General features: G+C 36.2%; 1 protein-coding gene across 21 annotated transcripts in view; it reads left to right on the top strand.

The window, feature by feature from the left end:
- LOC109092941 (focal adhesion kinase 1-like) overlaps nucleotides 1-27,151 on the top strand; it is a 59,361-nt gene that overhangs the window by 6,346 nt on the left and 25,864 nt on the right. For 12 of the 21 annotated variants that reach the window (XM_042772711.1, XM_042772692.1, XM_042772691.1 and 9 more), the window contains exons 2-16: nucleotides 2,633-2,659; nucleotides 11,541-11,767; nucleotides 13,206-13,372; nucleotides 18,775-18,862; nucleotides 20,074-20,153; nucleotides 20,572-20,634; nucleotides 21,414-21,468; nucleotides 22,976-23,116; nucleotides 23,456-23,533; nucleotides 23,609-23,707; nucleotides 23,791-23,908; nucleotides 24,231-24,270; nucleotides 24,599-24,657; nucleotides 25,348-25,365; nucleotides 26,802-26,858. In XM_042772711.1, the coding sequence (XP_042628645.1) occupies nucleotides 11,573-11,767; nucleotides 13,206-13,372; nucleotides 18,775-18,862; nucleotides 20,074-20,153; nucleotides 20,572-20,634; nucleotides 21,414-21,468; nucleotides 22,976-23,116; nucleotides 23,456-23,533; nucleotides 23,609-23,707; nucleotides 23,791-23,908; nucleotides 24,231-24,270; nucleotides 24,599-24,657; nucleotides 25,348-25,365; nucleotides 26,802-26,858 (1,258 nt within the window). In that variant the 5' untranslated portion in view covers nucleotides 2,633-2,659; nucleotides 11,541-11,572. Of the gene's footprint in view, nucleotides 1-2,632; nucleotides 2,660-3,855; nucleotides 5,173-11,540; nucleotides 11,768-13,205; nucleotides 13,373-18,774; nucleotides 18,863-20,073; nucleotides 20,154-20,571; nucleotides 20,635-21,413; nucleotides 21,469-22,975; nucleotides 23,117-23,455; nucleotides 23,534-23,608; nucleotides 23,708-23,790; nucleotides 23,909-24,230; nucleotides 24,271-24,598; nucleotides 24,658-25,347; nucleotides 25,366-26,801; nucleotides 26,859-27,151 lie in introns of those variants that run through there. The other 9 variants (XM_042772695.1, XM_042772697.1, XM_042772705.1 and 6 more) reach the window with 3 other exon arrangements.

Below are 27,151 nucleotides of genomic sequence, written 5' to 3'. Positions count from 1 at the left end.
TGATGCTAGTTTTACTCAAATCAAATGGTAAAATGCTCATGAAGTGACTTTTAGAGCGGAAATGTTGTTCATGTGTTTACGTCCTCATTTAGTGAGACGGCAGACACTGAAATCATTGCGAGCGACACGCGCGCTTTAGTGTGTGTGTGTGTGTGTGTGTAAACCGTGCGTCTGCGCAATTCATTAACAGAGACAGGCAGAACATGCAGGATTCATATTTAAATCGACTTTTGCAGCTTTATAGATACTAGTCCATATCGTGATTTGTGTAATGACCTACTTTTGGTTAATTAATTCAAAATAAAATAGACTTCACTTCGTATTTTTTCCACTTATTATGCGGCCACTTGCATAATGTGAACATAATATCTTACATACCTTATATTACATACCACTGGTGAAAGGGCCAGTGTAATGCAAAATTATCTGAAAGGCCTGCACGAGGATATTGTCACCTTCTTGCAAGACTAGTCAGATCTCGCGAGACACATCAGATCTTGCAAGATCTCGTCACGAGATCTCATCACACCTACAATAAAGGCATTGTTGAGATATTTGGGATTCATTCTTTTTTAGCCTTGCATAGTTTTACTTTAAAGAGTAATTTGTTTTTTGTTGGAAAATCCAGGTAAAACCTGATTCTGATGGTAGTTAGTTGCATAGTTTCTAGTTGGTCCAAGTTGGTCAGTAGCTGGTCCTCCTTAGATGGTCCAAGCTGGAGTAGATGGTTGGTAGGGCTGATGGGTGATCTGGTAGACCACCTTATTCCATCAACAAACCAGCTGCTATATTCCAAAATTCCATTTAAGATGGTATGAAATGGGTTTTCCTCACACAGCACAGAATGTTTTTTTCTTATGTTTACTAAAACATTTCTGTCCTGTTGAAAACATTGCCGTAGCAAGACTGGCAGTTTGTTGGAATTGTACACTGACTCAGGTTGGTGTGATGAATCTATCAGGACATTATGTGAATGATAACATCACAGCCTCTTCTCCTGCTCTCACTCTAACAAATACCTGTCAGTCTTACCACAGGCCTGGAGCTACAGCACAGCCTGTCACAATAGACCAATGCTCCCTGCTTCTGCTCATTTGTGACAATTTTGCGATTTTTCTCTGTTCTGGATGAAGGATGGCTTCAGTGTTTGTTTCTTTGAACTGTCTCTTTTTCACAATTACTGTCTGTTTTTCTTCCATTTTCCTTGGTTGTGTGCTATGAGGTTTAGGTAGATTGCCAGTTTGATTGCTGCCTGTGTTTATGAGAAGATTTCACTGGAGTTAACTCTAAAGCTGAACAGTTCAGGGAGTGAAACTTGGTAGCTGGCAGAGAAAAATAAGCTGAATTGTAGTTTTATAGGTTTTGTAGAATACCGCAATGACCTTAGAATTAAATGCAGTCTTATTTATACCTCCATTTTGCTGCAATCCATCACAGAATTACAAAGTCTGGCCACCTTTTGTTTCTTCACCTTTTAAGCAGAATGCAGTGTGAGATTCTAATGCTTCGAATAGCTGAAATCCACTGCATTCCAATTAGAGTGCAGTCAGATTCAGCATCTACAATGAAAAGATTATCCAGGGTTCCCTGTATAATGAGACAGACATTTCAGCAGTTCTCGCTCAGCCTCTGGCTGACCTTCTGATGGAGTCTGAGACAGCAGTGGGCTCAAGAATGACTTTATTCTGAGCTTTTTGCATCACTCTGTCCTTTCTGTGTGCCATGGTTTCATGATACTGGTCTCTGGACATAATTCGGTGTGGTCTATTCTGTTCTGTTCTGTTCTATTTTGTTCTACACTATTCCAGATACAAACATTTAGTTCAGTTTTTTTTCTAATGATCCCTGGACAGAATAGTATTCTATTCTATTCTATTCTATTCTATTCTATTCTATTCTATTCTAGACACAAATATTTCATGTTCATTTTTATATTAATGATACCTGGACAGAATTGTATTCTATTTTATTGTATTCTAGACACAAAAATGATTTTAATGTTCGGTTTTATGTTAATGGTCACTGGACAAAATAATATTCTATTCTATTCTATTACAGACAAAAATTATTTAATGCTAATGGAATCTTGACTATTCTATTCTATTCTATTCTGTTCTATTCTGTTCTATTTTATTCTATTCTATTCTATTCTATTCCACAACAAAAATGGAAACCTTAAAAATAATATTAACCTCAAAACAAAGACGTGGACTAAAAGCCTCAAAAGCTCTTTTATGATTGAAAGTCTATAAAACTTTTTTGTTGGTGTCAGTTTAAGATGGAGCTTAGGTTAAGTTGGGTCTATATTTTAGTTTGGGGATTTCTAGTGTCAGGTTTAGTATTTTGCTTAGCTGTAATTTTCTTTTTTTTTTTTTTTTTTTCTTTTTTTCTGTGTCAGTGATTATTTCAGATGCAGTTATAAATAAATTCCCATAAACATCCAATATTTTCTAATGATTTGATTGTAGTTGAATGTGTAGTTGACAGCTAGAGGGCCCTCTAAACACACACTGGAACACATGCACACACTAACAGTTCTTTAACATACCAGTTTCAGTTCTTTTGTAGAATAGAGATCATTTCTGAAAATGTATAAACTCTAACATGAAACTTATTTTTTTTTTTTTTGCAGATATTTCAAGGATCTCATATTATGCAGGTAAGACAAGCTCTTGTACTCCCTCTCTTTCTCTCTGAAATGGATTTCAAATTGATGGGGGGAAGTGACAACCTAAACTTAATTCACCATTTACTGAATGTGAATTGGGTATCCTGAATAAAGCAGATCACATTCTGTTCCAAAGCCTGTCAGCTGCCTTTGGGCTGCCTGTATGACAATGGAGCTGAATTTTAATTCTTCCTTTTCTCATTTGATGTATTATTCATTTATGTAAAGAACAAAAACACTTTTTAATGATGTAAGTGTTTGAGTTTGGGTTATAGCTGTAATTTTAGGTGATCACCCCCTCAATTTAGTGGCATCAAGGAAATGTTGTTCAAGTGTAGATGTGTAGTTTACAGGTGCATTCTCAATTCATTCATCATTTTCCAAGGTATTGCAACATTGTCCAAACACATTCAAGATGCCCCACCAATCAGCTGATGTTTCATATTTTTAACCTTGATTCTTCCCATCGCCAAGGACATTACTGTTGGAAGAAAGGAGGGCCTTTTTAGACAGCAGGTTTCCTGTGTGTCTGTATGGCATCTATGGAGACCATTATTAAGCACAAAATGGGGCCTATTAGCTGATATTTGAGAATGCAGTTAGTATAGCAGGAAGTGACCTGTTTGCCCTCCCTAAATGGAACGAGTGCTTGGAATGGTAATGAATATCTCTGGCAAACATGGCAAGCTGAAACTGTTAAATAACAGCAAATCATTTTCTGAGTTATGCTTTGCAATCAGAAGTTAGTTATGACTTGGATTATAAGCACAGAATAACACTCAAATCTACTGGTATGATTTAACAGTTATTCCTGTATTAAGACCTTTGTGTGTGGTGCATCACTCTATTTATAAAAAAAAAAAAAAAAAAAAAAAAAAATATTATATATATATATATATATATATATATATATATATATATATATATATATATATATATATATATACTATATATATATATATATATATATAATTGTATTTTAGGCTCAGTACTTTCTTCAAATTCTAATTTATACTGTAACAATCTCACTTGCTCTTTGTCTGACTCTATTTCTGCTTTATATTTCAACCTATTTTAGCAAAACTTTAATATAGACAGATTGCAATGTTATTACAGACTGAATTATAGTAAATCTCTAATGTAATTTCCCATAGATAGAGTAAACCAGTCAGATCAAGGACTTAACTGTAGATACTAAGCTGAAATGGCATGTTTGGGATTACACAAAAATCCTGAAATATTTCTTCAGTACATTGCCAAAGTACTTTTGTAGACCGATTTCTTCATGTTCATCAGCATAAATAATTCTGCAAGTAATGCAAATCGCAAAAGCTGATGATGCACTCATTTGCTTAATAAACCATTTATTAAATCATTTATTTATGTGCATCTCTGCAAGTATGGGCTGTTGTCAAAAACAGGAAACCGACTTCCTTCCTTGAGCCTTTGTCAGGTAGCTGACAGACATTCCTTCAGTCCCTCTCCACATGAATCTCAGCGAGCAGCCCACTGCTGTCCACAGATATCCTCTTAGTGAAGCATATAATACTTCTACCATCATTCATAAGGTGATTAGGGGTTTTTAGAAACAGTAATGCTTTGTATTTAAATATGCAACACAATCCCAAGAATGTAAACAGAAGCCGGACCGCCCAGCTGAATAATCCTGGTCAAACACACACCCTGAAAAACCTGATCGGCTGCATCTTCTGGCTCGGTGGTCTGTGTTTTGTAAACATGAGCTGGTCAGCCAGTAGCAGTTGGTTTCACAGAATTAATTAGCATATTTAAAGAGGCCCCTCCTCTTATTTCAGTTGGCCGGATTCTTTCTCTCTCTCTCTCATCCCTCCCTCGTAAGCACACTTTCTTTCCTGACACACTCTGCCGGATTGTGAAAATCACACACGCCGTCACCGCAGCGTCTCTATTAATCTGGATGAACTTTAGAAAGGCAGCTAAAAGGAAGCGTTTTAGCATGTGAGGATTACTCTTGTCAACATTTCTGATTTTGTTCCAGCCTCGCCTGCTTCATCCATTCTTTGGATTACTCTGAAAGCTGTGGGATTTCCCTGTCACTTCTGGATCTTTTTCCACTGCTCTTGCTGGTGGTTTTCAAAAAGCGCTGCTGAGGGAAACAAGAGCGGCACGCCTCACGTTTTTGCATATCTACCTGCCATCCTCATTCCTCATCCTAGCTGATCACTTCATATTTGCGCACTCCTGGATTAGCGCTTCGGTCAGCTGACCAATCACCTTCCTGCGACCTCACACCACGCCTCATCCCAGGCCTCTGAGGGCCATCCCCGGTGGCCTAGTCACAGTGCGTTGCGGTGGGCCGGGGTCGCCCCCTGCTCCCTATGACTGTGCCAGGGAGACAGAGAGCCGCTGGGCCTGGGAGAGAGACGAGAGCAGAGGCCAGCGGATGGAGAGCAGCGGCTGCAGCCCCTTCCCTCTGTGCTGGGCACGAGGAGCCTGCGTCTACTCCTACCCTCCCCCTCTGCCAAGTATGTCACCCAGATACAGCACTGCAGCCCGTTTCCAGAAAACCTCCTCGATACCATTTCACACTTGATCTGTCTTACAGGATGTGGTATATTGATTTAATGGTGGTTTAGGAGAAATGAATGGTGTATGACCTCTCTGTGGATTACGTCTTTAGATTTCTGCCTTCAGTCGCATGTGTGTATAGTCCGGTGTGAGTGCCTTTCTGTCCTTTATGGTGATGTTGAATTGGGGTTACTTTAATATCTCGGCAGATGACTGCTAACACATCTGTATTGTGTTACAATCCTGCATACAATCCAACATCTATCATGTTTGGTGAAGAATCATGATGGTCAGGTTATTAATTTACATTTTTAATCACTGTGCCGTATCATACCACCATATAGAAAATATGATTTTATCATATGGATTACACTACCATTTAAAAGCTTTGGGGTAGGTAAGATTTTGTTAAAAATATTAATTTATTATTATTTATAAATTATATATTTCTCTTATGCTCACCAGAGCTGCATTTAGATAGTAAAAACTGTAATTTTATGAAATATTATTACAATTTAAAATATTTTCTATATGAATTCATATTTAATATTTTTTTATATTTAATTTAATATTTTTTTAATATTTGTAATATTTTTGTGTAAACAATGGGACATTTTTTTTTAGGATTCTTTGATGAATAGAAAGTTCAATAGAACGGCATTATTAAAAATCTTTTGTAACTTTATACATATTTTTTACATTCAGATTTGATCAATTAAATTCATCCTTGCTGAATAAACATATTAATTAAACACACACACACACACACACACACACACACACACACACACACACACACACACACACACACACACACATAATTTGACTTGCCCCAAATGTTTAATGGTAGTGTATAATACCAATCCATTATGCTGCATATTATCTACATCATGATTTTGTTCCTAATTTTGTATGTTACCTACATATAGCATGCATTGAGTTCTGGACAAAAAAAGATAACAGCAGATGTTTTCTTTATTAGTCTTGGATTTGAATCATACATTTCAATCTGATTTGAGTCATGTAATGTTTTATTCACTCATCAAAGACAATTTTTACTTGCATTTGTCTGTGGATGAGTAGTCGGTGTGCTTATGTTTACCCTTCCTAGTTCCAAAAGTTGCTGATTTATACTGTTATCCTTTGTGCAAGTCCGGCCAAAGTTATTCAAATGGGCCCCTTTCTTTCAATTTTGAATTATTTTTAATATGGGTCGTTTCAATGAAAACCATCCCCACTAAAGGATCTCTTCTGTAATTTAGGGATGAGAATTCAACTTTTTGTCTAAGAGCTCCAGCTTATTAGGCTGAGTTTAATGAACAATCCGAGAGCAGCTGTCAGCCTGATTATCTGTCCGCTGACATCAGTGCAAGAGCAGTCATGTAGGCGTGTAGCTTCATTACTGAGGGGTGAATTCCCATCGGTGCTCAGCTGAGTGTTTGTGTGTGTGTGTGTGTGTGTGTGTGTGTGTAGGAAGCTTGACACATACTGAATATAAAATATACTGATAATTATTGTCAGAGAGAGCTATCTGTGAGTTTGATTGAGGGGGTAATGAATGGTAATAGATATGTTGGCTATTTTATTTTATTTTATTTTATTTTATTATTTTATTTGCTCAATCAGACAAATGTTGATCATTTAAAAATGCTAATAGGGATTCTGATATTAGCTTTCCTATACAGACTCATCTGAGATTGCTGGACAAATACTTTGTGTTTATAGCTGAATTAAACTAATCTCAGCTATACTGTAGTTAATTAGAGATTATATGCCTTTTTGAATTAATATACCAAAGGCACACTGATTGACTGCTACTTTAGTTGCTTTTCTCACCTTTTTGATTAGGCAGTTTTGCCCTAATTCACACAGCGATTGCAATTTACAGCCCACTGCCACCACATTTTTTATTTTTCATTTTTTTAGAATATAAATTGTATTTTTATTGTTTTATCATAAGTGCAATGTGTGTTAAACTCATTTGTACCCCATGTGAGCGTCCTTTTGTTTCTTCTCTAACCATCCGGGCCAAATAGATGAAATCAGATTTCCTGCATGGCTTGCTTGTCTCCACCACAGTCAGACGGCTTCCTTTTCCGTGCACCAAATGCAGGTTTTATAGCCATTAAAAGATGAGAATTAACAGTGTGTCTGAAGGGAGAATGACAGATACAGTAGCCATATGGTGTAATGTGCATAAAAAGATTCGAAAACTGACATTCTCTATAAGCCAAGAACAAAGAAATGAGGACAAGAGAGCAATGACAAGGCAAAAGTCTTGTCCAATGTTGTAGATCTGATAGGCCAAAGTAATGTCACACTTTCTCTTTCTTTTTTAATTATTTTCGACTCCTGTCTGTAGAGAAATTAAGCATGGAATAGGAATAAACCATTCCAGAGGCGCAGAACCATCCAATTTTTACTCTCTCTGCCTGAGGCCTGTACATTTGCTGCAAACAATCTGTATTCCTGTTTGGGGCTGTTGGTGTCGTCTTGTGAGAGACTGAATCCTCTACCCATGTGTCTGTGCAGAATTAACCTGTGAAAAGAGCCCCTCCAGTCATCTTCCGTTTAACCTATAGCTCTGGAGGAGGCAGAGAAAGAGATGTTAAGTGAGAAAGAGACATTGAGGTGGTGTCCCACTCTCACTATCAGATGTCTCAGCTTACGTTTCTTGAGCTCAGACACAGGAGCTTTTTGTGTGGTGTCCAATCTCCCTGGTGGAGAGTGAGCTCTTTGAAAAGACCATTGATTGCTGGGTGAAAGATAAAGTGAATGCAGCACATGTGTACTGCCAGATAAAATGAGCACGACACTGAAATGTCTAAGCAGGTGTCTTCACTTTCATCTGAATGATGGTTTTTTAGCAATAGTTTGTAGAGTGTTTGGTTTGTTTTGTGTTATGGTTTGGTTTGTTTCTAGTTTTTGTTGCAGGTTTTGTTTTTGTGTGCGTTTTGCTTTGATTTGTCTGTCTTTTTTGTCTTTTCTTTTTTTTTATTTGTTTAATTTTATTTATGTTTGCGTTTTTGTTTTGTTTCTGGTTTGGTTTTTGTATGTTTTACTTTTCTTTGCTTTTTTTTGTCTTGTTTTATTTTGTGCTTTGCTTTGCTTTGACTAAGCATAGATTTTTATGTTACGATCAGAGTACCTGAGTTCCGTCTATGCAATGTTCTTTTGAGACACTTTACATCAGCCTAAGTAAAAGGAAGCAAAGTTTTTGGGTGGGTATAGATTATAACCATTCAGGCTACTGGATGACTGAGATTTTGGACAATCCTTCTGAAGACAATGAGTACAGAAACAAAGCTTCTCTTGCCTCTGGTTCAGTCAAGGACATTCATGTGAACAATCTTATGCACAGACTGAATGAACGATCGTTCAGTCATTTTCTTATTTCATCCATTGAAATGCCACCGGACCAATTCCCTCTATTGAAATAGCACAGCTTAATACAATACTCAAGCAAGCCATATTTAGTGTCATGTTTCATAATGTTTTAGGATCATTCAAAAGATCTGAGATTTAAAATGTGTTCAGCTGGCACACAGTAGTTGTTCTTGACATTTTTGATTCGAAGTCTCCCTGTTGTCCAAGACAATATTTCAAAGCAACTCATATAAGCTAAGATATTTCCTCTAGTTTATCTTTTCAAACAGAATTTACAGAAACTAGGACCGTCAATAAAGTCAATATGAAACGGAAGTTGGAATGATCTTGTCTTCCCTATTGTGACGTAGGCTATAGGCCTGTATCAGTATATAATCTGTTGATGTCTTTGTTGTGTATGTTTGTGTGGAAAATTTTAGTATCAAGAATTTTGAGGGTTTTTTTAATATCAGAATGTAGTCGTAATACATTGTTTGGTAACTTCAGTTGGTATGTGCTAAAATTTGAGTGTATTGTAAATGCAAAGCTCCAGAGTTTTCAGTCAGATATGTGTGTGAACTCCTCCTCCTGGCCAAGGTCCCATTTAACCACACGTGTTTACTTGTGGGCGAGTTCAGTCGCGTGTGTATAGTCCGGCGTGAGTGCTTGTGGACAACCAGCTGGTTTAACCCCAGTGTTGTGATTTTAGGGCTGTGGAATCCAGGTCTTTGACTCATGACCGTGTTGTGAATTCTTCTGGTCTCCTCAGGGCAAGTGGACAGGTTCGCTGGTTACATGAAGCATGGACACATTATAATAAGCAGGATATGATGTCACACAGAGGAAGCTACTAAAATGTATTGTCTGTTTGAATATGTGTGAGAGAGCATTTATGTCTGAAATATGTACCAAAAGACTGACAGTAGTGACAAAATGGATTTTATGTTTTGTTGACGTCCTTTGGACCCACAGGAGTGTGTGTGGGCTTTGAACTTAAGTCGCTTTTGCAGGCTCATTGTTTGTGTTTTTAGAGGGCTGTTTAAGCCTGAGCTATTTAGATTCACGCTGGCGTGTGCCTGCTGGCCTTTCTTCAGAAAAGGTAGGAGAGGTGCTCAGAATGAACTGAAACTAACTAAAAGCTGTCATAAAATGTGTCCTAGGCTTATCAGGTAGTTTCATTTCCTTTTTGCAGAGTTTTAATGTATGGGTGACCCTAATTTTGTTTGTTGTCTTGTTTTTAGCTTTATCATGCTATAGATGTAAAATGTTTTTGTGTGATTATAATGGCCAATATTTATTACATCACTGTCTATTCCAGTGTTCTCTGTTTAATACTTGATTCTGATTGGTTAAATAATGAACAATGTCCAGATCAACTGACCACTCATCTGTTTCATTCATGGTTTATTTTACGATAATGACCATGTAGACTTATCGTCAACTTTATGCTTAGCTGTTCATCATCTAATGTCGTAATAGAGCAGTAGACACATCGTAGGAATGTTTTAGACTGATTTAGCTGATGTGAAACAGTTAGCCGTTGTTGTGTTGATCTTGCAGCTCTGGAATGCTTTGTCATCATGGATTGTTACACTTGAAGCTCTTCTGCCACAATAACTGACACTATCATAGTCCACAAGGCCATTCTTCTGGAATGCTTGCAGGAGACATCTGTCTGTCTGAAGTGTTGGTGTCTGGACCTTTTCCTTTATTTCCTCCTAGGAGTCCAACCTCCTGTTAGTGTGTGCAGCATCCTGCTGTATGTTTTGCTCTGACAGTTGAATATCGAGCTGATGAGACGTCTTCTTTATCATTGTATATCCAAAGTCTTGGGATTGCCTTGCTTCTGTTCCATGCCTGAATCATTGTGTTCAGGTGACACCTCTAAATTGACTTGACTGAGAGCTTTCATTGTCTTGTCAGTGTATTTTGATTCATCTGTACATTCTGCAGTGTAAATGAATGTGTGTGCTCTGATTATGTGTTTTTCTTTTTATTCTGAACAAGAATATTCCGTTATGCAGTGTTCTTATTATTACAAGACTAAACAAGACTGAAGGCATTGCAAAGCTGAGAGTTCATCCATTTAAAGTAACTTTCCCATAATCCTTCAGATCATATTTGTAGCACAAACAATAATAAAAATGTCAGAAGCTTTTTCCATTTTGGTTTATTATTAAAACAAACAAACAGATATTAGAATAATCAATTGTTCTGTAACTATAAAGATTTAAGAAATTGATTTTTTTTTTCAATAATAATAATAATAATAATTTATTTATATATTTACTTTTGAAATAAAAGTGTATGTGTATGTGTATGTGTGTGTGTGTGTATATGTATATATATATATATATATATATATATATATATATATATATATATATATATATATTATAGTATATATATATATATATATGTATATATATATATATATATAGTGTGTGTGTGTGTGATATATATATATATATATATATATGCACACACACACAAACACACTTTTATTAAAATAAATATTAACTGATTTAAATCCTTGCTATGACTACTTATGAATTTAACACATCCTTGCTGAATAAAAGTTTTAATTTCTTTCCAAAAAATAAAGAATAAAAGTCTACTGAATGATTTCTGAAGGATCATGTGACACTGAAGACTGGAGTAATGATACTGAAAATTCAGCTTTGCATCACAGAAATAAATTAATTTTAAATGTATATTCAAATAGAAAAACTTTATTTTACATCATAATATTTCACAACTTATATTTTTTCCTGTATTTTTGATCAAATAAATGCAGCTTTGATGAGCATAAGAAACTCCTTTAAAAACATTAATATCTATATACATAGAGAGAGAGAGAAAGAGAGTTTTTTCACAGGTTTAGTAATTGTTGTTAGTTCTTCTTTGTTGATTGCATTTCTTTAAGACTTCTGCAGTGACAGCTTTGTATTCTCCTCAGAATATGACGGACAGTTAGCACCCAGCAAAGCCATGGCAGCGGCTTACCTGGACCCCAGCCTGACCCATGCTCTGAACCAGGGGGTCAAGCCTCGCTTCAGCACAGGGATGGAGCGCACGTCAGGGGCTCTGGAGCGCGTACTCAGAGTCTTCCACTACTTCGAGAGCAGTAGTGAACCCTGCACCTGGGCCAGCAACATCCGACACGGGGACTCAACCGATGTCAGGGTGAGTCTGCAGATCAGCTGGCCCTCTTAATGTTCTCCCGGATGTAGAATACCATATTGGACCATATTGGTTGCAGCTGAGAGAGAGAAGTGCATTGGCATTGTACTTATACATTTTTTTGGTAATATTGATACTGTATTCGAATAATGTCTGATTTTTGTTTATATGGTAGGTATCCAGTTTTTTTTTTTTTTTTTTATTATAGTGTTTTGAAATGCAATTATGCATGCAGAATTCTATTTGAGAGCTTTTTTTAAATGATTATTATCTTTCAAAAATGTAAATTAATAACAAAATAACAATAGACTTATTACACAGTCAAATAAGTAAATAGACTTTTTTCTTTCATCATTATTAAAGCAAACAGACAATAGATCAGCATATGAGCTTTTCACTAAAACATAATTATTGGCTAATTTCTGCAGTTTTGTCAGTTGCTTTATTATATCTTAGTAGGATTTTTTAAAGTGACCAAGTTTTCAAGTTCTAAATTGTGTATTTGTGATGCTTAATTTTTGTTTTTGTACTTTGGTAGAACATTAGCCTTATTGAACCTGACAGTTACACCACAAACATTCCTGTGCAGGACTAAAGAGGATATTTCCTCTGAGCTTTTCAGCATTATTCAGAATGCAGCTTGCAGTGGCCTAGAACACTCGTGGTAAAAACCCCCTCAGACAATGGCATGCTACTTTAAATTATTTAATGAGGTTGGTTTTTGAAGCCAAGTAGCCGTACGACTTCAAAGCGTATTGTCCCGCTTTCATCCTTCACATGGCTGCCATTGTCCCATTTCTCTGCTGTTTTACATCTGATGTTATCAAGTCTGAATCTCATCTAAACTGGGCCCAAACTAAATAGACTACTGCCACAGAAGTGTCACATTAACTCATACTACTTCAATAAATGAAATAGATTGAATTGACATCTAAGATGAAATCTGTGAGTTAATGCAGGTGGTTTATTGTGATAACGCCCTGTTATTAAGCCAGGTTTTCTCTTTTTAAAATGATATTTGTTTTTTAGACTTAGACTTTTTATATCAGTAGTCTATGATGTCTGTTAAGGAGATTGAAAATTATTCATCACACACTAATGTGGCTTTTCAGTTCTTGCCTCATGGCTCATGCATTTTGCAGTTTGCATAATAAATTAAATAACAGTTTTTCCATCCTGTTAGACATTGTATAGTATGCCTCCGCAGACTCTTGAACATCCTGTTCTCTCTTGGTCTCATCCATCTCCTCTCTCTCCATTGCTCTCTTACATTGATTTGAACCACAGAACTTTCTGACCCATAACATGTCACATTAATCAAAGAAAGATTAAACTGAAACTCTTCTGGCTTCGAACCTATTATTCTCAGAATATTCTCCCACATTTACTGTGTGATGTGTCCTGCTAAATGTTGTCACCAAATGCTTGTGTGTGTTTTCAGGGCATTATACAGAAGATCGTGGACATCCATAAGGTGAGGTGTGTGTCCTGCTTTGGTCTGCGCCTGAGCCACCTGAGAACAGGGGAAGTTCATTGGCTCCACCCCGACATGGGCGTGTCTCACGTGAGGGAGCGGTACGAGCACAGCCATCCCCAGGACGACTGGAGGTGAGCCACACTTTTAATGCTCAAATCTTAGCATAAAAACATGGTTACAGTTAATAGTTGGTTTATTTATTAACTGTTTATTTATCAATTAATAAATAAACAGTGCAGGGTTGGTCTGTCAGATTTTCAGCCAATGACAAAAAAGGAGATTATTCAGAAAACCTACGCTACCGATCAAAAATTTGGTGTTAGTAAATTTTTAAATCTTTTTGAAGGAAAAAGAAGCATGGCTTGTTATTATCAGTGTTGAAAACAGTTTGGCTGCTCAATATTTTGTGGAAACTGTGATGCTTTTTTCTTGATGCATTTCTGTTTTGCATTCTTTGATGAATAGAAAGTTTAGAAATATAATTTTTTTGTGACATTATAAATGTCACTGTAGCTTTTGATGAATTTAATGCATCCTTGCTGAATAAATGTATTAATTTCTTTCAAAAAGATCTGACCCCAAACTTTTGGTAAGGTAGTTCAATATGATTTAAATTTTAATTTGGTAGGGATGAACTGATACCACTTTTTCCAGTACTCGCCTGATACCGATACTTTTATTTTTGGTACTTGCCGATACCGATATTTTTATTGCATTTGCAATTTTTTTAAATATTGGGTACAGAAATCAAAAGATTATGTATAATGTTAGCTGGTTGATTTAATTTATTAAATAGATACAGTCAAACCAAAATTTATTCAGACACCTTCAACATTTCACATTATAACAGTTTATTCTCTATAGTTCAGAAGATGGTAATAAAATATGACAAGAACTTATAGTTAAACTGCATCAGAAAAAATTCATCGTGATAATGTTAGATAACTTTGATAGAAAGGTATGTAATGGATTACAATCAACCAAAAATTATTCAGACAGCTGTTAGTATGACAGCATTTACATAACTATCAATACTTAGTCGTGCCACCCTTAGCCTTAATGACTGCCTGTAGTTTCCTGGGTATGCTGTCATCCAGCTTCATGCAAACCTGAACTTCCATTTTTTTCCCCAGACTTTGTTTGAAGAATTTTTGGGCATACTTTGTCACAGTTTACTTTATTTTGCTATCCATCATTTACATAAATGAACTATAGTGTCCTGCACCCACTAGTAAATAAAAAATATAAAAATGTATATCTGGTCTCTGAATAATTTTTGGTTTAACTGTATATCATTCGTTTATTTTCACACTTAATTATGCCCATTAAAATATATTTTACAAGTTTTTGTTACTTTCTTTGTTCATGTTTTTGCTCTATGGTTCATCATCATAATTTAATAGCATTAGAGCTGCTCCATTGCAATGACTATAATGACGTGCTTTGCTGTAATAATGCAGGGAACCGCTCGTTATAAATCTCCTGTGTTATTTATCACAAACAGAAGTCGCGTTTTTTGTTTTTGTTTTTTATCCAAAACGTGCTGCGATTTACATTCCAAAGCCGCAGAAACACGTAAGCAAGCAAAACACGAATGTCATGGAAAAGTTCATTTATTTCAGTAATTCAACTCAAATTGTGAAACTCGTGTATTAAATAAATTCAATGCACACAGGTTGGTTGTGCATCTTTTCCTTCCACTCAACTTTCTGTTAACATGCTTGGATACAGCACTCTGTGAACAGCCAGCTTCAATGGCTTCAATGGCTTCAATGATTGTCTTCTGGACAACTGTCAGATCAGCAGTCTTCCCCATGATTGTGTAGCCTAGTGAACCAAACTGAGAGAGCATTTTGAAAGCTCAGGAAACCTTTGCAGGTGTTTTGAGTTATTTAGCTGATTAGCATGTCACCATATTCTAATTTGTTGAGAACCAAAGACTTAAACTTCTTGAGGATTGCCAAGCAAAACTGATTCAAGAATTTGAGTGAACTTCACAAGGAATGGACTGAGGCTGGGGTCAAGGCATCAAGAACCACCACACACAGACGTGTCAAGGAATTAGGCTACAGTTGTCGTATTCATCTTGTTAAGCCACTCCTAAACCACAGACAATGTCAGAGGCGTCTTACCTGGGCTAAGGAGAAGAAGAACTGGACTGTTGCCCAGTGGTCCAAAGTCCTCTTTTCAGATGAGAGCAAGTTTTGTATTTCATTTGGAAACCAAGGTCCTAGAGTCTGGAGGAAGGGTGAAGAAGCTCATAGCCCAAGTTGCTTGAAGTCAAGTGTTAAGTTTCCACAGTCTGTGATGATTTTGGGTGCATTGTCATGTGCTGGTGTTGGTCTATTGTGTTTTTTTTTTAAAACCAAAGTCACTGCACCCGCTTACCAAGAAATTTTGGAGCACTTCATGCTTCCTTCTGCTGACCAGCTTTTTGAAGATGCTGATTTCATTTTCGAGCAGGATTTGGCACCTGCCCACACTGCCAAAAGCACTAAAAGTTGGTTAAATGACCATAGTGTTGCTGTGCTTGACTGGTTTGCTGTCTCAGTAGGCCACTACCCCATAGAGAATCTATGAGGTATTGTCAAGAGGAAAATAAGAAATGCAGATGAGTTGAAGGCAACTGTCAAAGAAACCTGGGCTTCCATACCACCTCAGCAGTGCGACAAACTGATTACCTCCATGCCACGCCGAATTGAGGCAGTAATTAAAGCAAAAGGAGCCCCTACCAAGTATTGAGTACATGTACAGTAAATGAACATACTTTACAGAAGGCCAACAATTCACTAAAAATGTTTTTTTTTTTTTTTTTTTTTTTATTGGTCTTATGAAGTATTCTAATTTGTTGAGATAGTGAATTGGTGGGTTTTTGTTAAATGTGAGCCAAAATCATCACAAATAAAAGAACCAAAGACTTAAACTACTTCAGTCTGTTTTTTTTTTTTTTATTTAATATACGAGTTTCACAATTTGAGTTGAATTACTGAAATAAATTAACTTTTCCACGACATTCTAATTTATTGAGATGCACCTGTATTTTGGTTATATGCATTTAAGTGAACCAAATTGTGAGATTTCTGTAGAAGAAAGTAATCAAGCTTTAGATTCTGGCATATCCGTGTGGCCGTACAGGTGTTCCTGTGGCTCAGTGGTAGAGCATTGCGTTAGCAGCGCAAAAGGTTGTGGGATCGATTCCCAGGGGAACACATGTTAGGAAAAAAAAAATGTATAGCCTGAATGCACTGTAAGTCGCTTTGGATAAAAGTGTCTGCTAAGTGTAAATGTAATGTAATGTAAATGTAATGTAATGTAATACAGGGGCTTGTTTCTGTCTGTAATACAATCAGAACACCTCTTACATCTCTGAAATAGCACAACTTTGACATCTGAGACGACTGTGGGGCTGTGGTACATTATTTTCTTTAATATTATTTTCTTTGTCTGGTCTACTGTCACTGGTGGTCTATTGAAAGAAATGATGGTGGTTTGAGCATTAGACCATTCAGAAAAATGTTCAATTATGCAAACTTTCCCTTGTTCAATTGCATAAAACCGGAGTCTTGTTCCAAAGTCTTTATATGAAATGTGTGCCATGTTATATCTGGGTCATGCCTGTTTTATGAGGATGACACTGCACATTGTTCAGTTGTAAAACATTATCAGAGTGAATGTGCTGTTCTTCTAGAGGATGAAAGGATGATATAATGGTTTATGTATAATTCATACAGTGGAGGTGAATAATTCTGTATCACGATGAGGGTGACCCAGTGGGTGGAGCTTCAGAATGAATGTGGCTCGTTATAGTGAGTTTTATCTTAATGAAGCTAAAGAAAGCAGTCCATGCTTAATTGCTCTATTGTTTATATTCCATTCACGTAGCCCAGGGCTTGTTTCACGCATCATCTTTCTTCAACCATTCATTATGAAAGAATGGGCTTTTTATTCGTTTACCGGAGAAGTCCGCGGTTCAAAGGATGAGCTTGATTCTGTTTGCCCTCCAGCATGTCTTCATAATGAAAAACAGAGCCCGGATAATACATGCAGCATTTGCTTTAAAGCAAGACATTTTACCCTCTGCAAATGCGGATCAGCAGGTTAAATTCCTCCTCTTCAGTTTCTGCAGAAATGAAAAAGAAATGGATAGGATTTAACTGTAGGCTCCCTCTCGTTTTTCATTGTCTATTATCATGTTTCCCACATGGAATAATGTTATTATTCAGCAGACTAAGTACGGTGTGATAAACTGATTTAAACCAGAAATCCAAACTGGTGGTATTTTAATAATACTGCTTTGTATTGGTGGGAATCTGTGCTAGCATATTATCACAAGAATGTTTGTGTATAAGTTTTGTGTATCAGGTGATATTTTGATGGGCCTGATCGTGGAGAAACAGCGTTTCTGCAGTTGATTTGATATTGAAGCTGCATCAAAACCACAACATATATTATAACTTAAAATTCAATTCAGTTCAATTCAATTTAATTCAGATTTATTTGTATAGCGCTTTTCATGATACACAGCAAATTAAGTTTCTACATTAAAATTAGGAGTAGTTTATCAGTGGCAAGTACGTCAAGGTGATGTCCATATGGCAGATGTGTACAGTTCTAGGATAGTAAAAATCATGCCGTTAGTTAATCAAACAGAAATGGTGAACATGAGTAACAGCATTGATTATATGTTGTGATTAAAATTAATTCAGTAATGTAAGGACAATTTGGTAGTTTGTACGTTGGTTCATGGGTCCTAAGTAGTTTGTTTTTCATCATCCTTGGAGGGGTAGGCTTCATCTCTTCTCAGGTTTTGGGTAATCTCAAATCTTCATAAAAGTAACTGTTTTTGCACAAATGGTTTGAAGTTAAAAAATGGTTCCACAAAGCATTGTAAAACTATTTGAATCTCAGTTTGTCTTCATGTTCTGTGCATTATCTTTGAGGCAGATGGCAGCAAGTTCCAGGTGCATCATCCATAGCCATGTTAGAGAACATAGTTTTGAACATGTGAGGCAGGTGCCGCAGCATTCTGCATCCTGCTCAGGTAGAGAGATGTGTAAAACTAATTCAGTGTAATTGAGAGCAGACAGTGAACCAGCTGTGAGAGAACGGGGTGTGATTTTATTTTTTATTTTTTTTTTTACCTCCCAGACAGACAGCTGCTGAGAGCACTAATACTAAGACTACCGTAATTGTGTCGTCTGGCAGACTTTAGAAGATCTTGTCTCACCGGCATATCTAATCAGTCACATATGAAAGGGAAGATGAGTAAACAGCTCCATAATCTGAACCATTATTGTTGTTAAAGATTCAAGGCACACAGTGAAAGAGTTCAGCCCGAGGGCTTCATTTTCTAAAGGATCTGTTGTGATTGGGCAGGCTGTATGACAGCTGCCTATCATTGATAATCACTTGTGATTGATATTCCTGTGTGATTATTTTGAGGTTTCTGCAGAGATTCTACAGGTAGAGCTGACAGCATGTGGAGTGTGTTTTATTATTAGATCATTTCTTTTCCTCTCTCTTCTCTCTCCAGATACGAGCTGCGGATTCGATACTTGCCTAAAGGATTTTTAAACCAGTTTACTGAGGACCAGCCAACTCTCAACTACTTTTATCATCAGGTGATGGATAGTTTAATCTGGCAGCCTGTGTACTGCTACCAAACCTTCTGCTAATGTCTCTGTATAGACACTTCCTCATCTCTTTCAATAACACATGGGTGTGTCGTACGAAACCTGTCAAGAACACGTTTGGGTTGGGGTGTATTTCACCCTAAAATAAAATGAAGCTGTAAATTGTAGTTTTTAATGTTTTATTTTATAAGGGCAGTGAAACCTTTATTGTAGCACCAATACAATGTTTTGCAATTTGATATTATTTCCATGACAATCAAGCATGTTCACTCTCCAGGTCTCAGTACAGTGTATATATATATATATATATATATATATATATATATATATATATATATATATATATATATATATATATATTATATATATATGTGTATATATGTGTGTGTGTATATATATATATATATATATATACACACATGGTGGTTTTTGTTGTACTGCTTTAATTTTTGCAGATTTTAATGTCAAAAAAAGGTTTTCAAAAAAAAAAAAAAAGGAGAACCATCATTGTGGTGAAAATGTCACAATGCAAAAAAAAAAATTGCAAATAAAATAACAGTCCTACTCTAGGTTTCTTTTTCTTTTTGCAAATTGAATGTAATGTGTATGTACTTATTTTTGTATTTTATTTTGGGGTGAAATATGACCCATTTTCGTTAGATTCTCCCACACAGTGCTTTAACAAAAGAAACTGAAAGGTGGTTTAGTGTTCAGGTCTCAGGGTTCGTAACTGGTTTGATCAGTGCCAGGTTACAAAGATTAAACCATAAGCTCACGATCACCATTCTAAACACTTAACCGACAGGTGACTGGCCCTGTAATAAGTTCATGTCTCTCTTCTATGGTGTTGTCACATTAAAGTCACCGAAATCAATTCCACCTGGTCCATTTGTGGTGATCTATAGAAAAGAAAACAAGATAAGAAATTAGGAATAACAAGAGCATTTGATTTAAAGAGATTGTGAGGAAAGTACATTAAACTACATCAAACATTTTTTTTCATGACTAGCAAATTAGCTCTGTATTATTGTGTTTGTTTTACATTGAAACTATCAGGTCATATTATTTATTTGACATGCAGTATCGGCCTGTTCCAGAGAAGGGAAATTTATAAATTCTGTTATTATCCAACCTGTTTGGTCAGTGATGTATTGTGTCTTTCTTTTTGCCCTACCTAATATAAATCTCTGTGTGCCCAGGTGAAAAGTGATTATATGATGGAGATTGCCGATCAAATTGATCAAGATGTAGCACTTAAACTTGGCTGCCTTGAAATCAGGTATGTGATACACAATACCGTTCAAAGATTTGAGGTGTGTAATTCATCAAAGAATCCTGAAAAAATGGATTGCTGTTTCCAAAAAAAAAAAAATTAAGTAGCACAACTGTTTTCAATGTTTCTTGAGCACCAAATCAGCATATTAGAATAATGTCTGAAGGATCATGTGAGATTGAAAGTTGGACACAGAAAGAGGAAAATTCAGCTGAGCCATCACAGGAATAATATATATATTTTTAATTTGTAATACGTTTTCAAAATTTTTCAGTATTTTTGATCAAATAAATGCAGTGTTGGTGAGAAAATTATTATTATTTTTTTTTTCAAAAAGATCTCTTACCCATCCCAAACTTTTCAACGGTAGTATAAATGAGTATATGTAAGTGTTTTTCCATGACCTTCCTCTTCTCTTTTACAGGCGGTTTTTCAAGGACATGCGTGGAAACGCCCTGGATAAAAAATCAAATTATGAATTAATAGAGTAAGTAATGCTGTCTATGTTCAGATCATTGGTGTCTCGTTCTCACACTGTGTACATATTTACATGAATTATATGTTTCTCAGACAGCATTATTTTATTTAACGTGAGGGATTTTAGTCCAATTAGTTGTGATGTTTTTTCACTACAATAAACTTTTGTGAGAAATAATCACAATTAAGAGTAATCGGGCAGTTGTGAGATATACAAAAGCAATAGAAATAGTCACAGTTGTGAGAAAAATTTGCAATTACCAGACATGGGCTTCCATAGGGAAACCTGACACCCAAAAAAAATAAAAAATGTGTTGTCACTCTCATGACAGACACTTGGATTAACTTTTTTGCATCGTGCCTGAACATTATTTTAGAAATTAAATCCCAATCAGTTCTCATTCTCTATACTTATGATGTAATGCTGTCAGTGTACTTCAAACCAAGCTCATACTAGACTGAAAGGAGTAGTTCTTTGAACCATTAGAGGATTTCTCTTCCTCTCTTTTCCTTTCAGATTGTGTGTATATGGGTCAGAATAACTAGTCCGTGTTGCATGGCCCTGTAAACCTGTCTGATCTATTTTTAGTAGAGTATAATTGATCTTTTGTGTATCTCCTGCAGTGGTGCAGGGTCTCCATTACTGTAGTGTTGCTTGCGTTACACTGGAAGAGACCATAATCTATAATAAACAAGTTTCTGTCATTTCTTGTGCTTTTACCCCAAAATCTGATGTTTCACTTTCTTTAAAGACTGAAGTCAATGTATTTCTGTATCCTCTCCCTGCAGGAAGGACGTTGGTCTGCGGAGATTCTTTCCAAAGAGTTTATTAGACTCAGTAAAGGTAATAAGACATTTCTGATGCTCCTGCGATGGCTTCCTCAAGACAGTGGTTGTCTTGATTTATTGGATGTGAGAAAATGCTATTGTTAAGGCAAAATCAATGTTATTACCTGCCTGGCTTCCTCTGTGGTCTCACACCCCTGAGATGTTTTGGCCCAGTTCTGTTTTCCTTCTCTCACTGAAGAAGCCACTGAAGTGAACCGTTCTAATGAAATGCAGTTTGCCAGAGAGCCAGTTTCCTCTTCCACCTGACCTACCTAGTCCGTTTCAGTCTTTCAGTGTGCTGTGGCATACTGTCTACTGTTATTTTAGCTGTTTGTGAAGTGCTGTTATTTGTAAAGTTTGGTATAATATTTATTGTGAACATTTCTATACAGATAAATTGCCATGATTTTTACACTTTTAAAAGAAAATGACCCATGAATGCCTTTAAATTAAATACAATTTTAATATCCAAATATTATGCAGTTCACCTTTGCAATTTTGCAGTGATAATCTTCTGTGCTGCTAATTTTTTTCCTGCTCGTTGCATCATTAATTGTTAGAGTAAATTCTAATTGTGTGAGTGTGTTTAAATGCATTTTGGAAATTGAGATTGAGAATGGTAATGGCGTTTGTGTATTTGTGTTCCCGAGGGATTTCCCTGTTCTTTATTATAAAGGAGATTTTGTGCATATTTTGTGGCTTTCACTCTCTGCTCCCCTTCCTTTTTATATTTTACATTCTAGTCCAAAGCAGCCCAAAATCACCTCCTTTTCATTGGTTGCCATGGAAACCCAAGTCCATGTCAAGAGGGAAGAGAGAATTACCGACAGGTTTTAGGGTTTTTAATTCGAGAACCTTTAGACTTACAAATATTCTACATCTCTCAAATAAAGGACTCTGATTCTTCTTGTCTTAGTGTCATCTCTGAATAATGAATACTTTTTAAAATTCATAAAATGTGTAATTTGACAGGGCTTGTTTACACCATTAAAGATGGGTTTGAATGCTTTAAGGAACCTGTTTGTCCTTTTAAATTTAGATTAAGACCCCTTATTGAGATAAAACTATGTCCTAACTGCAGAGACAGTTTTATTCATACATTAAGCAGTTTTCTATCTATTCTTGAGCCATCAATATGATTAACAGGCTTCAATTCCTTCTCTCTGAAGATATTGATTTAGATTAATGTATTTTTCCTTGTATAAAGGTTCAAATGTCCCAGTTTGTTGCATTAAGGCTCTTGCTGTCTACACCTAAAGGTGAAGTGTGTAATTTTTGCACCAGGCAAGACCAAACAGGTAGTCCCGCCTCAAACGTGTGCCACTGATTAAGCTAGAGGAAACAGAGCAGTGTTTCACAGTGTTTACAATCTCTCTGTCATCTTATGAATGGTGTATAGTTGTCTTATACTTATTAAACTTGTATATGAGGAAGTATTTCATCATCTCAAAAAAATCACACACTTCACCTTTAAGGGTTTGTACTTAATGTTGTATTTTAATTACAAGTCATTGTCTTTGCAGGCTAAATCCCTGCGGAAACTGATCCAGCAGACTTTTAAACAGTTCGCCAATCTGAACGACGAGCAGTGTATCCTCAAGTTCTTTGAGATCCTTTCACCTATATACAGATTTGATAAGGAGTGTTTTAAATGCGCTCTCGGGGTGAGTTGAGTTTATTTAGTAATCAATTCACATCATTAAAATAAAGCTACAAGTCATTTACATGTATTAACATTCCTGATTTATTATTTCTGCCTTAATGGTGAAAGACTTCATTAATGGTCTGCAGTGCCCTCTGTTGGCTGAAAGATGAAGAATTTCTCCATAGTTTCTCAATATATTCCTACACTGTAGTTTTAGTTGTTTATTTCTTTTTAAAATTAGTGTTCATTAGTAATTATTTATCACTGGGAGGGGAAAATCAATTTGCATTGTATTTATCAGTTTGTGTGTGTTTAATGAAGTGTTTAAGTTGAATCTGTCTGCGGTTGTGTGTGATAGTCGAGCTGGGTGATATCAGTGGAGCTGGCCATCGGACCCGAGGAGGGCATCAGTTATTTGACGGACAAAGGCTCAAACGTAAGTAGTGTACAGTCCGATGGATTAATGGACAGCTGAATAGTGAATCTAATGTCTGTATCTGTTTCTTTGTAGCCAACACACCTCGCTAACTTCACACAACTGCAGAGTATCCAGTTCGAGGAGCGAGACAAGAAGGGAATGCTGCAGTTAGATGTGGCTGGAGCACCTGAGGTAACATTCACACGCTTTTTTCAGTGTATCATTCTGTCTTATGTGTGGTTTTTATACATGGATCTTGTGTGTTCTTGTTAAAGCCTCTGACAGTAACAACTACAGCACTGAACACAGCGGAGAACATGGCCGATCTCATTGATGGTTACTGTAGACTCGTTAACGGAACTTCGACATCGTTTATTGTCCGTGTACAGAAAGGTGAGACCACACACATGCACACACAAATATAAATATTTATTCAGGAAAGCGCATTACATTGATCAAAAGTGACAGGAAAGACATTTATATTGCAAAAGAGTTCTATTTGAAATAAATGCCGTTTTTGTAACCTTATTTTCAACAAAGAATCCTGAAAAAGTGTTTCAAAAGAACATGATTTCAAGCTTAATATTAAGCAGCATTTACGTTTTTAACTTGAACACTAAATCAGCATATCAGAAGGATTTCTGAGGGATCATGTGACATTGAAAATTCACATTTTTTTCCTTTCTAAATTTTATTTCAAAATGTTTGTCAACAGAAGGAGAGAGAGCTCTTCCATCTATCCCAAAGGCTCCAAAGTAAGTTGCAAAACTCAGACCCTCAGGTATCCTACCCTTTTCCAACAATTTTTCATTAGATAGATTCAGTTCGCCCTATTCTTGCTCCTTTGGCCTCTTTGGCTCAGACATGTGGAATCCCTTAGTGTACCTCAACCAATGTGACCCGCAGCCCAGCTCCCATTAATGTGACCGTGGTAGTGCCTATCTGTTATGTCATCCCCGGCACACACTAATGTAACAGACCATCTCAGTGGCTTCAGCATAGATCAGTTTGGAAAAGGTCATGCTGTGATTAAGTTTGATTGAAAATCTACACAATTCATCTTCTTCAACCTCTGTCACACAGATCAGCAAACCATGAGAAAAGACTGCAAGGAGTCCGGGCCAAAGCCATCTCCGTTTCAGGTAAGACTCATCTAAGAGGACTGTGATGTGACCTCACATTTTCATTGATAATGAACTTAATCCTTAACTAATTCCAATCATGTTGTGTAACCCTCTAATGTTTTCTACTCTTAATTCTGAGCTGTTGTTCTAGTCAAAATGAATGTCTTTTGCTTTGTTTCTAAAATGCCGCTCAGCCCTGTAATTCTAAAATACTCTCAAACCCTGTTGCAGTTTACTGTTGTGTGTGTGTAGGACATGTTTTGCTTGCATTATGGGGACTGAATGTCCCCACAAGGATTGTTAAACCTGAAGTCACCTAAATTACATGGTTCAATGGTCCCCACAAGGCTTAATGAAAGTACTAAATAATGTCTTAATAAAAATGCAAAGAGGTTGTATGAGGTTTAGAGGATAGAAAATATCATTAGATCAGTGTAGTAACAGTAGAAGTCCCTGGAAGGTCCCCACCTTGATAGTGCATGTGTTTTTAATGTAACCTAAAGAATGAGAATGCGATTTATAAGATCTTTCTGTTGATAATAATGGTTTGGGGCTTTGTTTTATTGCATTGTGGTGTAACAGCCATGAAATACACTTTCGTTCTGTTGCCTCTCCTCAATAATGTCTTTATCAAAAGACATTAATCTAATGCTTTCTCTTTCTCTCTGTCTCTCTTTTAATTCTTTTGCATGCTGATTGGATCCACAGATGATATTGGTGGGGATGGTAAAGTCCAATTTTAATATGTCTTATTGCTTGAGCGGCGCAAGATATTGAATATTCACAATATACGATCTTGAGTCATCTTGTGATTTTTCAGCAGTGATTTTCTGGGTGATAAAATACAACAGTATGAATATCCCAATGATTCAAATGCACATTTAAGTTACCTATAGGCACTAGTTTTAGTATTAGATTGCGTCTTTATCTTGTGACTTACCGTAACTTTAAATTTAAATAAAAAAATGTACATTTCAGTTGCAAAAATTGCTTTAGATTTTTTTTCTCTGAATCAGTTCAAAACTGATTTGCTCCATCACTCAGAAATGTTCACAAAAGTATCTACATGTTTTTTTATACTTACCATGAAATGTTGTATTGAAACATATTTATAGGAAGGATAGTACAGTTAATTACTTTATGTAATTGAAAAGTCTTAATGATATTTTCAGAATGAAAAACAAGTTGGAAAAATTGCCTACGTATATTAAATATAAAAAATGAAAAAAAAAATACATACATTTTAATATATTTTAATCATTGTATTATTATTTTATATTTATATATGATTAATTAATTTTTTTAGCTATATTGACCAGTCATATTGCTTCAAGTGAATTGCTTTATGCAATTAAACACCAACTCAACGCAAGTTTTATTTTTCAGAAATGAGTGCAAAAAGAATGTTAAGTATAAATCAAAGTGAACTGAAGTTTCGCCATCTAGAAGAACTATTTTCTGAAACCTCAGAAGAAATGTGAACAGTTGCTTGCGTCAATGTTTTTCTTTTTGATAGCACAGTTTAAGTACGTTCAGTTCCCATGTTTTAGCCCTGTGAACTCAAGAAAAACAAAATACCTAGGTGTATATCTGTGATCTCTCGCAGCAGTAGCTTACAATGGAATTTGATGTTTTGATCTGGTAAAACTAGTCAGCTTTGCCATGTAGGAGACTTTATCTTCTGAAAACACACATCCCTTTCTCTCACAGTAAGGGGAAAGTGTTTGCTCTCGGCACTCCACTCGTGGGACTTCACTGACGGTCAATATGAGCTGTCAAAATCTGTTGGCTTTTGTCGCATTGCAGCATAGAGAATATTTGACAAAACTTTTCCCTTAAAACCAGACTGTCAAATTAGCTGTAAAAAAAAAACTCCCCATGACTAAATCTGTTTTTCCCCAATGATACTGCTTCGGACAGAAAGTTCCCCTTCTCAGCCAGATGTACTCACTGTTTAAACACACTCAGATATCACAGCTGTGGATGTGATCGAAGACAACTCAAGCTCCTGCAGAGTACATAGACACCAAAACACTTTTTAAACTTAGCACTGCAGCGTTAATGCTGAAGAGACAACATGTGTAATTGCCAAAGAGTGTGTGAGTGCCGGAGATGAGAAGACGTGGGAACTTTGGACTTAAAATACTGTTTTCCCTTTTCAGAAACAGATGACTACGCTGAGATCATAGACGAAGAGGACACATACACCATGCCTTCCAGTGAGTATCACAGGTTCATACGGATCTCAGACCAGTATTATGGTGCTTTGGCTTAAAATCACTGTAACACTGATTGTACAAGTAAAAATTAGATAATTTTGTATGTGTATCCCATAAATAATAACTTGTTGAGAAAATTGTATACAGTGAATATTTCAATATTTCATGTCTTAAATAATTGAAGTCTTTAATCTGGAAGATAAATGGTTTCTTCTACACGACACCCTTGTATTCATTAGTTCTGTTGTTCAATATTCTAAAAGCATCCTCTAAAGCAGATATATCACTCAACA

Source organism: Cyprinus carpio, chromosome A16, assembly GCF_018340385.1.
Source record: "Cyprinus carpio isolate SPL01 chromosome A16, ASM1834038v1, whole genome shotgun sequence".
NCBI classification, from domain to species: Eukaryota; Metazoa; Chordata; class Actinopteri; order Cypriniformes; family Cyprinidae; genus Cyprinus; species Cyprinus carpio.
The sequence above is the reverse complement of the archived record's forward strand: the minus strand, read 5'-3'. Positions and strand labels throughout refer to the sequence as shown.